Here is a 15,912-nt window from a genome sequence, read left to right as displayed (position 1 = left end):
TCTGGTGATTTGTCTACATTCTCCATGTCGGCTTGCACATGCACCTAGCATGGGCTCCATACAGGCTCCTTGCATTATGGAAAAAACAAACAAAACACCACACCAACAACAATGGAAAAAGTCAAATAATGAATCAAATGATAATAATATATCTAATACATTTTTATATTTTCAAAGGAAGGAATACATCCAAGGACTTAGAAAATTGGAGAGATTGAGGGCTTGTGTCATAGAGGAAGGCATCTCTACACAGAAAGGTTGAAAACCATTAGGAACCGTGCAACAGGGAGAACAAGGAACTTGATCTCTTAAAAATGTTCAGAGACCATGAAGCCTGGGGTCTGGATCAACAAAGGGAGGAAACGATAAGATGGCATTGGAAGTGTAGGCGTGAAAGGGTTGGGATTTTATTCTTCATAGCAATTGATTTAAGTTATTAACTAAGCAACTTTTAATGTTCCTCTACCAAAATACATGAGAAATGCTTCTCTAAAAAGACTGGTTCCCCAACTATATTAAGTTAAAATAACCAATTTTTATTTAAGCAGGCAATTTAAAATTGTAGCATTTGTTGTTGTTTAATGTGAGAGAATAGTATTGTTTTGATAATACCAAAAATGTAACATTTAATTTTATAAATGTCATTGGGAAAATCAGATTTACAATAAGCTAGTTGATATTACAAATACGTGTTCAGGACACATCTATTGCTTCAGAGGGTCCCAACTGAATGTGAGGGATGTGTCAGACATAATAGATAATGCACTTCCAGGGAGAGCATTTATTTGATGCCTCTCCGTATATGCAGCACCCAGCCACTTATTCTTGCATGACATATAAAGTTTACTTGGCACCGGTTAATCATCTGTTCTCATTAAATTATTTACCCTTTTTATAGAAAGAGAATGCATCGTTCCCGATATAGAGCAGAGCTTACTTGTTCAGCCCCGGAAAGAGAAATATGTCATTGGAGACGTGTTGAAATTCTCCTGCAGAAATAGACTCCTCACTCTCATTGGAGCAGACTCTCTTCAGTGCTACCACTTTGGATGGTCCCCTAGCCCTCCAACATGTAAAGGTGATTAATTCTCTGCCACCTGCTCAAACAAGAATAAGAATGTTGGATATCAGCTGCCCTTTTTCTCTTAATTTTCTGCTGGCTGCCAGTGTGTCTATAAATCAGTGCATTAAGCCAGGAATGTGTGCTGGATAGTAAGATACCTTCCACTTTCTTATTTAAGGAAGTAATCTTTCATTGCTTTTTGGACTATATACTGAAAATCTCCATAGATGCACATACTGTGTGACGCTGGAGTGACCTCTTTAGTCATATTTTTTGCATAACTTCCACCACTGGTATTGGACATTTCCAGCAGCATGGGTCTCACCTCAAGTTTCCCTGAGAATTTCTAGACAATTTCAAGCATCACAGAGTTAATTCAATGCCATCTGCAATATAACGTAGAGTTACAATTTGTTGATGAAATACTTGCCTCCAATGATTCCAACCCCCAAAAAGTTTTGATGAAATGTTTCTGTGGAATGTGAATAGTTACACAATGATAGTTGGTCATTGATTTGCATTTAGTTTTAGATCTTCTAGAGCAGCGGTGGGGCACCTTTTCTCTGCCAAGGGCCATTTGGATATTATGACATCATTCTCAGATCATATAAAATTATCAATTAAAAGTTATCCTGCTGTAATTGGTCAAACATTTAATTAGCTCACCCCTAATGCCTTGGCAGGGCCAGACCAAATGATTTCCAAGGCCTTTTATGGCCCTCGGGCCAGACGTTCCCCACCCCTGATCTAGAATATTGAACGTTTCCTGGGCTTACGTATATGTCCAATGTGCTAGTTCTGTATCATAACAGAACTGGGAGACATGAATCTGGTGTAAACACCATTCTTTATCCTTCCTCAAAAGAATGCTATAATAAGTTAGATAATAAGTAATAGATTAAAGAAAAAATCACTTCATTTTACTGGATTTTCAGTTGTACAGGAGACACTTTCACCTTTAGTTATACAGTATTTCTACCGTAGAGGAAGTACAGTCCTGTGATCAACCTCTTCGACTCCCCAACGGGACAGTGGCAGACACACCTAAAGGGGAATATGAACACGGTGAGGTGGTGGAGTATGTGTGCAACCCCAGGTTCCTGATGAAGGGTGCGAGGAAAATTCAGTGCGTTGATGGAGAGTGGACACCCTTGCCCGTGTGTGTTGGTAATGTATCCAAAATTTCAGCAGTGTTTCTGTTCATATCAAGACCTCACTTACATTTTAAAGTCGAATGTTTGTTTGTGGGATTTTCACAGAGGAGGACAGTACATGTGGAGACGTACCTGAGCTGGACCACGGCGAGGTCGTGTCCCCAGCACGGCCCCCCTATCACCATGGAGAGTCAGTAGCGTTCACTTGCGGAGAAGACTTTACAATGATTGGTCACAGCTCAGTTACATGTATTAGGGGAACGTGGACCCAACCCCCTCAGTGCATTGGTGAGAAGACACTTCTTTAATTGACACTTAATAACATTGTGATTTTTTATTGTGAAACTCTACAGGCAACCGTATTTCTGAAAATGTCAGCTTGCAAATTATAATGAAGCCGACATTCATTGTTTATATTGTTCAATAGGATCTACAGAGGAAAAATAGAAGCTAGCAATAGAATTTTACGCGTCTGTCCCTCATATTAACATCATTTAAACCTGTGAAGCTAAATTTTACTTAAAGATACATGATTAAAATTTTCTGCTTCAGTGTTTATTTTGTAACTTCTTATAAACCTGCCTTTCACTCTAGCAAGATGTTTCTTTTCTCTGAATAAATAAATTCTTTCAGAAAACAAGCATCTTTCGACATACCACAGCCACCACACCTCCTCTTGACCACAAATCTTCCTTCAGTTCTCATCTCGAAGAAGACGACTCATTTTGTGTCCCTCGCCACTCTGGACCCGCCCTAACAATAACACTATTTCTCAAGCCTCTTGTCTGTTTTAAATTAATCCCCTTTATTTTAGTTTTTTTTCAAGGTTGCATTACAAAATCATTACTTTTCTTTGGCCAATTACTAGACTGTTCTTTGTTCTGTTCACCCTCACTTGACTCTCATCATTTACAAATTATTAACAAATACTACCTAAGACCTACACTGATACCTTATCAAATTCAAAACGGATTGCCACCTGCATTGCCTTTTTGAAATATGTAGCTGTGTACGAAAACTTCCATAGTCCATATCTAAAACATACTGCAGCCAACATCAATGTGTTATTAGGGCATTATAATATTGTTGGATTCTAGGATGATCTGGTGTATAAAATAGCTTCTCAAAGATTCTAAGAACATATATACAAAATGTGTTATGACTTAAAAACCAAGTTTCTTATTCTGGTCTTTGGTGTTCATGCCAAAGGTATGCTGAGACATTCACTATACCCTACACCTTAAGTCAACTTTTCTTGTTAGTATAAAGTTATTTTAAAATATATAATTAAACTAGGAAATTCATATATTCTATTTCCACTGATAATTGTTTTCTTTTACCATTTGAAGACTATAGACTGAAAATAATGTAGAGATATGTGGCACCAAGAAAAATGGATGTGAAAATTTGCAGATTTCAAATGAGACCATATTTAGTCATGTATGACTCTTTCCTATGTAGCTCAGACAAAATGTGAACCCCTATATCCTTGCAATCCCCAAAGCGCAGCATGGCTTTAGGATGACTATGTGTTCAAACATTGTAGCCCAACTCATTCAGCATGATCAGGAAGAACGTTGCTGCTGGAATTTAGATCCCGGACTCCATAGTTGTTGTGTTGGGTTTGTTTTTTATTAGTTGCCTGGATTTTCATAGTTAGTGTCTTCAATGGAATATTTTCATTTTACAGCGACAGTTGAACTGAAGACGTGTAAATTACCAAAGACAATTGCCTATGAGACAAAGCTGTCAGGTAGGATTGAGTATGAGCATAATAAGAAAATCAGTTACACTTGTGGGAGGAAGGCAAACAGAAACACTCAGTCTGCGTGAACGGAAAGTGGGAGCCCGAGGTGACCTGCACAGGTGAGCTCTTGTTTAGAACATTTCCAAACGGTGGTTTTCCTTCCTGCCTTGTACAAGGTGTCTCTTTGTGTCCTAACCTTTTATTTCTAAGTCTGTATTATGACAATAATTTTGTAGCCTGAAAGTAATTTAGAAAATAACCAAAACACTGTTTCTGAATAGTCATTGTATCCTGTGCATTGGTCAGCTGTCAACAAACCACCCGGCAGTGCGGTGGCTTTAAAGTCACATTGGGCAGTGGGTGTGCGCATTCCTATTGGGATCCCATTGCTACCAAGTTCTTACCTTACAGATGTGCCTATGCCTGTAACGCGTGTATTTATCTACGAATCTATGGGTGCACGCTCTATCTATGTCTGCATCCACCTATCTCTGTAGGAATCTACACATCTAGTCATCTGTCTTTGCTCATTTATCTGTCTGGCAAACACTGAGTCTCATTGCCACCACCAATTCCAATAACACAGGGTTTATTCACTTTTCATATCACTATTGCTCTTCTTTAACTGGAGGGCACCTTGACCCACTCACCTCAATATTTTTACCAATTTCCATGGACCTAGAATATACAGAAAGCATTTTACATAAGCTCAGCTACCCAAGGTTGATCACAGAACGAATAAAGAACCTACAAGGAAGGCCATGAGAATATAAACCCAATGAGGTATATTAGAGTGTCAAGCAAGATGAAAGTATAACATATTTAAACACAGAACATAGCATTATAGTTTGATCTTTCCAGGTGCATTATTATTGATGATTTTATTCACTGAATTGTTATTTTAATATTTTTGACTTATGATTTTTCATTAAGAAATCTAATTTTAATATTTTTAGAAGCACCACGATGTCCACCTCCACCTCAGATTCCCAATTCTCAACATATGGCCCTTTCAGTGAATTTTCAAGAAGGAGAAAAAATATCTATTCTCTGTCAAGAAAACTTTCTAATGCACGAAGGAGAGGAAATCGTGTGCCAGGATGGACGATGGCAGTCAATACCGCGCTGTGTCGGTCAGTAGTGGGTCACTTGCGTTACACTGTCTCTCAGATGAGGGTAACCCACAGCCCTGCTTTGTGAAAAGGAACAAGATCACCCTTCTCCCCTACCCATCCCACTCATCTCCAAACAGTACACTCCAACCAGGTGCCGAAATCAATCATCATTATTTCCTTTCTAATGTGAAATCAATGCAAACAGAAACTTCCGGTGACTGTGAAATACCCAAGTTCTGTTCATGCGTATGTCACTCCTCAAGACGAACAGGAGAGACTGAAGAGGCATATGGGACACATGGACAGTAGCATCAATTTTATGGGCACATATATCTTTGCAACTTTCAAATACTTTTAGTTATTAATAATTTAATTGGTTCCAATGTCCCTAGTTTAAAATCCCAAACAGTGTTGGATTTTATTTTTCAATTTAAACATTATCTTTGTGCCTCACCCTTTAATCTCTATTTTTCATATAGAAAACACGCTGTGTTCTCAACCGCCTCATGTAGAACATGGAAGCATTAATGCATCCAGATCTTCAGAAGATGAAAGAGAAACATTGGAACCCAGGCTATATGCGCACGGCACCACATTAAGTTATATTTGTAAGGATGGTTTCAAATTATCCAAAGAAGATGGGATAACATGCCACCGGGGACAATGGAGTGCTCCACCACAGTGTGTAGGTGAGGACAGCATGCAAACTAAAGTTCTGTTTTGATACAGTTCAGTAAGATAATCCATCGTCATCATCAAAGTCATGAGAAAAAACTCTTTAGATTTATAAACGTATAAGAGCATTATATTTCATTTATATAGATTATAATATTTTACCAAATTGTTTTTGCAGAAACAAATCAAGCCTATTTTTACTACTTTTATTGGTTCATTATGATATCACTTGTAATTCGGGCATTTTTTCCTATAAAACCTAAAATGTGGTGAAATGAAACCTCACTCTTCATATAATTATACTTGTTCATACTCCTACATATTCAAATGGGTTTCAATGAAGGCTTTGTTGTCAGGTTTTATAAAGATTTATGTTCTCTCTCCATTGTCCCTTCTGATCTCTTACAGTAGAGGATACTTTTCTTAAGATGATTCTCAATGTGTTTCTTTTTATTGCTTATGATTCGTTAGAGAAGCGTTAACACGCTCAATCTCATATGTGTTCATAATTTTCGCTTCAAGTTCCTGCTCAAGCTGACAGCTGGACAACCACCATGGTGGTCTGTCAAGCATTTGTGCGCCTTTCCTGTCATGTGATATTAACGGCTGTGTGATCATTTTCTTTCAAATGAAAGTACCAAATATGACAACCAGGACATGAAGTAAAGTTCAGAGTTAGTGAAATACGCAGTCACTCTTTTCTTTCTTTTTGTTTTCTTGGACTTCCTTGTGGACCATCCCCTGTAGTTTCCAATGCTGTTCTTCCTAACAGGTTAAACAGTTATCCACATGGGATAAAATATTCCTCTACCTGTAACAAAGGATTTCAGATCCGTGGATCTGTGACTGTAGAATGTTCAGGAGGAAATTGGTCCCATTCACCAGAATGCACAAGTATAGTGTATTTCATTTTCTTCTAAGGCTGATGAATACCTTTAGTTCATTACATCCATGGTAAAACTATAGAACTGCATTAATTCTAGAAGATATCTCTAGAAGTTCTGGATTCTGCTAGAGAATGAATAGCACAATTAATAGTAATATGAGAAGTTTGGCAACAGGAGCCAAATAATTTCATTTGATGTCATCTGTGTTCACTGGCCACGTGCTCTGATGGGCATCCTCTGACTTCTCATCTCTTCCTGTATCACAGCTGGTCCCTACTCACTCACCCCATCATTATTCATTTCACTGAGAGTTTATCAGTTGTCTCCTCATAAATGCATAATGTTCTAAGATGTTTGATGTAGCCAGGCCCACATGGCTCAGTGGTTGAGCATTTACCTATGAACTAGGAGACCACAGTTTGATTCCCAGTCAGGGCACATGCTGGATTGCAGGATTAAATCCCCAGTGTGGTATGTACTGGAGGCAGCCAATCAATGATTCTCTCTCATCATTGGTGTTCCTATCACTAAACCCTCTCTCTTCCTCTCTGAAATCAATAAAAACATAGTTATTTTAAGATGTTTGATGTAATTATGGGGAAAGATTTGGACAGAAGCAAAAAATATCAAATGCACATAGTGTCTGTGCCCATGTGGACAGATAAGAATTTGATTATAAGAAGTTTGGTCTCGGTCATGCCCGGTGTGCCCATCTCCTCAGGCTTTCAACACCACCATCCCCACGTTGCACTTTTGATAAATGTAAAATTATTCAATGTAACTAAATCAAGATGGCTACCATTTTCAAGTTAGAGGAAAGACATTGTACAGTAGGCATTGGTTTGGTGTGTATCTATTAATCTAAAGTATAATTATTGGCCAACATGTACTTTTAAAGATTTACTGAAAAGTCTGTTCTTCCTTTTTCAGAAATAATGTGTCCTAGCCCACCCAGCTATGGCAATGCCATCCTCACAGGCCGGAAGAAGAACTCATACAAGTCAGGAGAACAAGTGGCTTCTGGATGTCCAGACTATTACCAAATGTATGGATCCAATTTTGTAGAGTGTAGGGATGGCATATGGATAGGAACACCCACATGCAAAGGTATTTTGGTGAATGGCTTCTCTCATCATTAAAAAATAGACGCAGGTTCTGGTGAGGCCAGATCAAGGAAGGTTTATGCCTCAGCAGAGAGGAACGGGATGTGCACTCAGTGCTGGGCATTGGGGCCCCAGAGCCCTCAGAGTGTGACCCCGGAAACAGCCGTGTCAGCGTCTCTGGGGAATCGGTAGAAAGGCAAATGCAGACTCACAGGCTCACTCAGACTCAGTATCAGAAGCTCAGGGGTTGTGACCCTGGAACCGTTGTAGCAACTCCCAGCGGGCTCTGCACCCATTTTGTGGGGAACCATAGCTTCAGCCTCTTATTACTTTATATCCAACCGAGTCTCCCCATTGAACTGCACAGTGCTCACTGCAGTGCCCGTAAGCACTCACATTATGAAAGTATTTTTAGGAAACTGTAAATATATTGTACTATTATTTTTCCTCAGTTTCTGTGTGGATATCTTAAGTACGTATCATCTTCTTTAGCCATGCGATATTCCTCAAAGCATGTGAATACTTGACTTACTCTCTAAGAACCTGGCTACTCTGCTCATTTCCTAAAGGCCTAAAATCCCAATTCAAAATCATGATGTTTACAAACCACATTTGGCTGCCAAATAATATGTTTATTATGAGTTTCTTGGGTTTATAAATTCACTTTGATTTGATATCATCTACATTATTTTACTAAACTTAAAGAAAAATGTTCAGAAAAACCGTCATTTTTTTTTTTACTTTTAAAAAAGTTTTAAAATTTTTATTGAATTTATTGGGATGCCATTGGTTAATAAATGGTGCTGGTATAATTGGAAAAACACAACAAAAAAAATGAAATTGGACCACCTTCTTATATCTTACGCAAGAATAATCTCAAAATGGATTAAAGACGTAAATGCAAGATTCAAAAACCATAAAAATCCTAGAAAAAAAAACATGGGCAGTAAAATCTTAGACATTTCACATAGGAATATTTATTTTCTGATATATCTCCTCAGGCAAGCAAAACAAAAGAAAAAAATAAACAAATAGGACTACATCAAACTAAAAAGTTTTGCACAGCATAATCATCATTTTCATTGGCCTAAAAATCTCTATTAACCTTTGAGAGAGGATGGAAAAGAAACTTAAGATATAAAAGCTTTCCTCTTACCAAATAAATTGCTTTATCTTCTTTTTTAAATCTTGTCTGTAAATTTGTGAAGTTTTCTGTCTCAATTGCGTCTAAATGATCACTGCATTAGAGATCCCTTTTTTCCTCTTTATTCAGACCTCTCCTGTGGCAGCCCTCCCTCAGTGCAAAATGCCTTCATACCAAACCAGAGGACTAGGTATCGACATGGGGACACAGCACGTATGAATGCAGGCAGCCTTTGGGCCTCTTCGGGAAAGCAGAAGTGACATGCTTAAGAGGGAAGTGGACAGACCCACCTGAGTGCAAGGGTAGGTGTCTCATTCTCCCCTCCCAGTCTCTGTGCAGCTTCTGTGAGCACTTGGTTACTAGACTCCTGTCCCGCTGGCCTTCATTGGTTACTCAGGTTTGTTGCTCTATCGATTCCTGTAAATCGGTTTGGGGCCGGGAGGAGGTGAGTGTAGCTCCCACCTACTCCGCAGCTCCCTTAAAATCAACTTCTCACTCAATAAATCAACAGTATCCTCTCTTAGAGTCCACAGGACAATGTGGGCGCCCTCCTGCTATTCACAATGGAGATGTTACCACATATATATCACCATTCTACGCTTCGGGGTCTTCAGTGGAGTATCAATGCCAGGCCTTCTATGAACTTGAGGGAAACAGGAGAATAACGTGCCATGATGGACAGTGGTCTGAGCCACCCAAATGCTTAGGTAAGTCCTTTAATTTCCTCGTGGACCTTGGGAAATCCGTGTAATGAATGTCATGTTTGCTGTTTACAACAGAACTTGCATGGACTATCACCCCTTCTGTTGACAACCAAATAGTCATGTCTGAGGGTAAACAGTCTGAAAAGTTCTTGAGCAACAACAGCAAGAAACTATCATTTTTCTTTATTTTAATTTTTTTCCCCATCACCACTTATGCCCTCTCCACCCTCATCCACCTCCACCACCCATTCAAGGATTCTTTAATGAAAGCCCTTCACAGCGTGGGTGACATTGTGAATGTGGATTATAACATACAATGACCACGCATTCCACAGAGTGCCTCATTGTAACATTATTGATAGTGAAAATGAGTTATAGCAACATGATGGATTTTCAATGAATTGGTTTGGATTAGGGTGTGAGAATAAATTTCTGCATCTGTGTAGAAAATTCTACATAAAAGTGTAAAATTCTGTGGAAAATATTTGTTGCTAGTTAAAGTTTTATGGTTTTGTTTTTGTTTTTAACCTTCAGATGCCTGTGTAATATCAGAAGAAATCATGGAAGCACATAACATAGAGTTGAGATATTCATATGCGAAAAAGGTTTATTCTAGATCAAATGATTTTGTTGAATTTACGTGTCGTCAAGGTTACTATACTAAAGTGTCACCAGCATCTGCATTCCGAGTACAATGTCAAGAAGGAAAAATGGAGTATCCAACTTGTGCATAAAATGAGAGCTGTGTGGCAGTTTTCATATTAAAATATGTGCCTCATTCAGTATGTTTTAATATTAATCCAATTCTTCTCAATTTATTTTTCTATTAGGGTGTAGCTCACTTGTATTCATTAATCAGAATTCCTGTTAAATGGCATGTGGGAGATGTCATTGTAATCTGAGACCAACGGACCACTTCTCATAAGCATCTCATTAAAAGGTGACAAACCAACATGCTACGTGTTCTGTTCATGAAACGTCATTCACATTGGACAGAAAGTAGATGCCATCTCTCCCCGCCTGCTCCCCCCCTCACTCTCCTGACTTTCTCAGCTTCTCCACAGCTGTGGGTGGTTTTGAGACTCTAATTTCAGAGGAAAAGGTAAAAAATGCTTGTTTCCATCTTCACCTTAAAACCACTTATCAAACTCGTCAAAATCAAACTGTGTCACACTCACGTTGGCAACAGATGGTAGAGGTTATTACTTAGTTTTGCTTATCTATCCATGGCTCACTGTACCCCCTAAATGATGAAATGCAACATCTACTATCCATCCAGCACATACAATCATTCTTACAGGTGATAAGGAGGTATTAGATTCTAATCAGGGGCCTAGCTATTGTAACACGGACTTGAAAACTGATAAAATATCGAGTATAAGTACGTGTCAGGAAGGGATAGTGAAGTTCCCCAGATGTGAATGAGGAAGCCCTGTGGCCCCAAATATGTGGCCAGTCCCACCTACTGCTCTTTGCTCAAAGCTTGCCAGGCTTCCGGCATTTCCTGCTCTTTCCCACTATATTTCAAAGGACATAAAAGCAATATGTTAGCCTCCTTTTCAACTTAATCTTCTCCCAAAGTTGTTAACGCAACTATGTCATTGCTTACACTTGTACAAAGACAATGATTCTTCACCATCCTGGGATTAGACTACTTGCCAATAGAGCAATAAACAGCAATGGAGGTAAAGGTGTGGCTTTCTGCCTATTGAATCAGATGTTTAACCAGTCAAACAAAACACGTGAGCTTAGAATATACTGTCGGAAATTGTACATAATCAAAAATTATATGTTAAAATTGTCCTGTGGTTCAGTGGTCAGAGTATTGGTCTAAGGACCAAAGGGTCTGCAGGTCAAGTCCTGGTCAAGGGCATGTATTTGGGTTGCAGGTTCGTTCCCTGTCCCAGTTGGGGGTGCACAGGACACAAGCAATTGATGTGTCTCTCTCACATCGATACCTCTCTCTCTCTCCTCCTCCTTCTTAAATCATGAATAAAAATTGAATGCCAACAATGTGCTGAAATTCTTGGACTTTGTGGTGTTTTCTATTGTGAATTTACACAAAAATCAGTGCTTTCCTACAGACAGGAATGTACGCTGTGCCCATAGACCCCTAAGTACTGCACTCAGGTGAGAGACCGTCACAGGGACATGCAGGCAGAGCTATTCCCGTGTGAATCTCCTGGTTGAGGAAGAACCTCACTGGTTCTCAAGAAGCGTCTAAAGATTCGAGTTTTATATCACTTTTGGATCCAGTTTTCAACTTCTGTAAGGAAAGTGGCACAAATACATATCACAGAAGTAACTCAAGAAATGATTGTGAAATCCTTCATGCAAATTTACAGATATTGCAAACGTCTTTGAACTTTGATATCTACCGAGTGACCCCAGTCAACCAGCTTCCTGGTAGTTTCGCTTGAATTCAGAGCCCCACTCGGTAACGGCTCATGAAGCAGATTTGAACCCCAAACAGCAGCGCTGGACTCTCTGCGCTAACACATCCGGGAGCCCGCCATGCAGTTACTAGTCACGGTCATCCTCACCCTGTGGGTCTCCTGGGCTCGTGGACAAGGTGAGTTGAAATTGATGAGAATATTTAGCTTCCTTCCTAAGTAGGATTGGACCTTTATCATTTGTCTTTAATTTTTTTGAATCCTCTCTCCATTGATCTTTAGAAAGAGAGGGGAAAGGAGGGAGAAGGAAGAGGCAGAAAGAGAGAAAAAAGGGTAGAGGGAGAGGCAGAGAGATAAATATGTGAGAGAGACTGGGTGCCTCTCACCCAAGTCCCAACCAAGGGCCTGGGATGGAAACTGCCACCGAGATATGTGCTCTTGACCAGGAGTCAAGCACACCAGCTATGGGTATTGGAGGGTAATTTACCAAAACTTTGGTCTCTGCATTCATTAGGGACAATCTCTGACAATAAGTCATTGGCAGGAATGATGAAAAGTACAGGGACTGGTTAAATAAAAGTCACGTTTGACCCAATTCATCCATCCCCTGTGCAAATTGGATGTTTCTACTGAATCACAACAGGGAGTGCCCAAGGGGGATTATTATTCTTATTCCAAATCTCAATGATGGCTTCTCACAGTAGGAACAATGTGGCCTCACACTTTGTACAGTCTCAGCTGTCACTCTTTTGGACAGAGGCACCGGCCCCGGCAATGTTTTAACAGCACCGTTTACTTTCATGGAGATGATGAGAGTGGGGAATTACAATTTGTCAAGGGATGTATGCCCACTACTTGCAAGCAACAACCAGAAGTTCTTCTATTCCTAACTAATTTAACAAGATTCTCCCAATAGTATTTGGTTGGTTTCTTAGGGAAACGTGTGTTTTTATATGTCTCAGAGCTTTTGACTTCAAGCATTGGTGTCAATGAAAAGGTGCCTAGGCCAGCCAGTGTTGCATACTATGAAGTGAAAACTAAGATATGTAACGGACTGCAATGGTAACATGAAAATATGATAGATATAGCAGATTAAAATGTGAGAGAAAATAAATGTATTTTTTACTTTTATTTTTAAAATATAGTTTATTGACTTCAGAGTGGAAGGAAGGGAGAGTAGAACCATCAGTGATGAGAAAGAATCCTTAATCGGCTCCCTCCTTCACACCCTCTCCTGGGGATCAAGCCCCCAATCCAGGCATGTGCCCTGACCAGGAATTGAACCATGATTTCTTGGTTCATAGGTCAATACTCAACCCCCAAGCCACACCGATCTGGAAAAACAATGAACATTTTTCAGGTTCATTTGAGGTTAGTGTCAATTAACATTAAACTCTGGAGACATATTTTATTTAACACTTGTGTCTAGAGAAGGTCACATATATTTTCTACTAGTTTCTATATAATTGTTGTTGAGATATATATATCTATACACACACATACACACACACATATATATATACAGGGTGCTCCTTTGAATGCCCTTTTGCTCTTTGGAAAGAACAAAAAAAAAAAATGACATTCACTTTATTCTCATGTCCTCGATGGTTTTCATGTGATTTCTGCATAACACACTTGTCCTTTTACTTTTCAGAAATAACATGTGACCCTCCATTAATTGAAAACAGTCACTACATTCCTAAAAGGACCAATTACGAACTGGGACAAGAAATCACCTACTACTGCACAACTGGCTTCTTCCCTTCCTCCCGGGGAAATACTGCAACATGTACTGACAAAGGCTGGGATCCTCCTCCAAGATGTAGCTGTAAGTTCCCTCCAGATCTTCACCTGCTTCTTAATTCTGCAATTACTTGTCTTAAATTTTAAAATTAGGGGGATTTTCCTGACTGGCGTGGCTCAGGGGTTGAGCATTGACCTGTGAACTAGGAGGTCATGGCTCAATTCTTGGTCAAGGTGCATGCCCAGTTTGAGGGCTCGATCCCCAGTGTGGGGCATGCAGGAGGCAGCAGATCAATGATTCTCTCTGTTCATTGATGTTTGTGTCTCTATCTCTCCCTCTCCCTTCCTCTCTGAAATTGATTTAAAAAATTAAAAGTTAAAAAAATAAAGGGTATCTCATAAGTTCAAATCTTTGCCTCCCTGAGAAGGTAAAGCAGAGGCTTCAAGGCAGTCTTTGATTTCTAAAATCCCCAATTCTAATTAAGATCAAAACCACATTTTTTGTTAATAAAAACTTTTAATTTTTTGCTAATCAGTGTTAAATATGTGTATGTGTATGTATGAATATATATTTCTCTCACTAATATTCTAATATGTGAATTAGATCACTGGGTAAGAACACTACCAGTCAACACCTAGAACATGAGATATTGTCTGTGTAACAAACGCAGCCCCCTATGTGTCAGCGTTGGGGGGTCAGGATTGGGGAGCCGCTTAGCTGCCTGGTTCTGGGTCCTCCCTGCTGCTCCCTGGGATGCTGCCCAGGGCAAGTGCAGGAGCCTCCACAGCCGTCCCCCTGGGTGTCCCCATCGGCGACCTGAGGGCAGGAACCCTCCCCAGAGCGATGACCTGAGGGCCCTGGGGGCGCCTCCAGAGCATCAATGACCTGGTCACAGGGTCCCCTCAGCCATGTGACCTCTTCAGAAGAGCGCCCCTCAGTCCAGCCTCACTCAAGGGAGGGGCACGGGCTCCCTTGTATGAGGGGATGAGTGTGGGAGACACTGTGCACTTTCTAAAGCCCCACCTGTCACACACGCCCCTCAGCCCACAGGGCACTTCATTCCTGGGGGGCTGCCACTTTTCCAGTGTTTTCTGTCTCTACCATCTCATTGCTGCTCCTTGTGTATCAGCTCATTGGGAAAGGGGCCCGCACTTGAGCTGGATCTTCCATGGGTGACAAATGAAATGACACACATAACAGGTCAATGGGTCAGGGTTCATTCAAGGCCAAGGCCAAATGAATGTGGACAGTCAGGTGCCTTAAAGAGGAGGCTATTTCCACAGCGAAATAGACCTCAGTGTGCATAACAATGACAAGGAGAGTGATGATTTATGCAGATAATATTGACCTACAGTGTTGTATTTCTTTAAGGTATTCACTATAATGATTCCATATTTGTATATAATGTGAAATGATCAGAAAACAAGTGTTATTCACATCATCTGAAGATTAAAATTTTTCTTTTCGTAGAAATCCTAATGCAATGAGTGTAATTAGGTGCATAGGGGAGTATAATTCATCAATGAAATAAGTTATCTCTCATTACATTTATATTAAGGCAAAACATTACTTATACTGTGTTTCCTTTGTTTTAATTGCTAGTAAATCCCTGTGAACTTCCAAAATTAAAGCATGGACTCTTATACAAGGAAGACACGTATAGATCATACTTCCCAGCACCGATAAAACAATGGTTTTACTATTCCTGTGATGAAAACTATGTGACTCCTCCTGAAAGTTTCTGGCATTACATTACTTGCACACAAGATGGATGGACTCCGGAGGTGCCCTGCCTCAGTGAGTGAACCTCTCTGTGCTGTGCACATAGCAATAGTTCAGAGTTCAGAGAGCAAACATGAGCACTGCTAAGCCTGTGTGAGAAAAATATGGTCAAGGGAAGAGTTCTATGAGCAGAAAGAACAATACAGCTATTTTCTTTTACGAAACACCCCTCATTAAAAATATGGGAGATGAAAAAAAGATTTTTTAACAATGTTGATATCATTTATTCATAGTTCAATTATGAAAACTACAGATAAATCATCTTCAATCTTTCTTTTTCTTTTTCAAACACATTTACTAGCAACATTCCTTGTACTTAAGCTGCATGTTGGGACGCTTATGCATTCTAGTTTAAGGATTGTAAAGATGATTTTTAATTCATGACTATGACTACATTTATT

At 39.7% G+C, this 15,912-nt stretch overlaps 3 protein-coding genes across 19 annotated transcripts in view; all 3 read left to right on the top strand.

Moving 5' to 3' along the window:
- CFH (complement factor H) overlaps positions 1 to 10,392 on the top strand; it is a 208,649-nt gene extending 198,257 nt beyond the window's left edge. For 11 of the 14 annotated variants that reach the window (XM_036354604.1, XM_036354602.1, XM_036354598.1 and 8 more), the window contains one exon: positions 10,127 to 10,392. In XM_036354604.1, coding sequence (XP_036210497.1) covers positions 10,127 to 10,326 — 200 coding nt within the window. In that variant the 3' untranslated portion in view covers positions 10,327 to 10,392. The remainder of the gene's footprint in view (positions 1 to 10,126) is intronic. The other 3 variants (XM_036354609.1, XM_036354610.1, XM_036354611.1) reach the window with 1 other exon arrangement.
- LOC118678736 (complement factor H-like) lies at positions 3,945 to 10,553 on the top strand. The gene is made up of 7 exons (XM_036354623.1): positions 3,945 to 4,083; positions 4,921 to 5,097; positions 5,559 to 5,768; positions 7,572 to 7,748; positions 9,018 to 9,190; positions 9,413 to 9,595; positions 10,423 to 10,553. Exons 2-5 carry the CDS (start codon positions 4,968 to 4,970, stop codon positions 9,146 to 9,148), a joined length of 648 nt encoding a protein of 215 aa, XP_036210516.1. The 5' UTR covers positions 3,945 to 4,083; positions 4,921 to 4,967; the 3' UTR covers positions 9,149 to 9,190; positions 9,413 to 9,595; positions 10,423 to 10,553.
- Positions 10,554 to 11,984: 1,431 nt separating this feature from the next.
- LOC118678735 (complement factor H-related protein 1-like) overlaps positions 11,985 to 15,912 on the top strand; it is a 28,102-nt gene continuing 24,174 nt past the window's right edge. Inside the window, exons 1-3 of one of the 4 annotated variants that reach the window (XM_036354616.1) lie at positions 12,009 to 12,164; positions 13,640 to 13,813; positions 15,332 to 15,526. In XM_036354616.1, coding sequence (XP_036210509.1) covers positions 12,107 to 12,164; positions 13,640 to 13,813; positions 15,332 to 15,526 — 427 coding nt within the window. In that variant the 5' untranslated portion in view covers positions 12,009 to 12,106. Of the gene's footprint in view, positions 12,165 to 13,639; positions 13,814 to 15,331; positions 15,527 to 15,912 lie in introns of all 4 variants that reach the window. The other 3 variants (XM_036354621.1, XM_036354620.1, XM_036354618.1) reach the window with 3 other exon arrangements.

The sequence above is a fragment of the Myotis myotis genome, unplaced genomic scaffold (assembly GCF_014108235.1).
Source record: "Myotis myotis isolate mMyoMyo1 unplaced genomic scaffold, mMyoMyo1.p scaffold_m19_p_21, whole genome shotgun sequence".
NCBI classification, from domain to species: Eukaryota; Metazoa; Chordata; class Mammalia; order Chiroptera; family Vespertilionidae; genus Myotis; species Myotis myotis.
The sequence above is the reverse complement of the archived record's forward strand: the minus strand, read 5'-3'. Positions and strand labels throughout refer to the sequence as shown.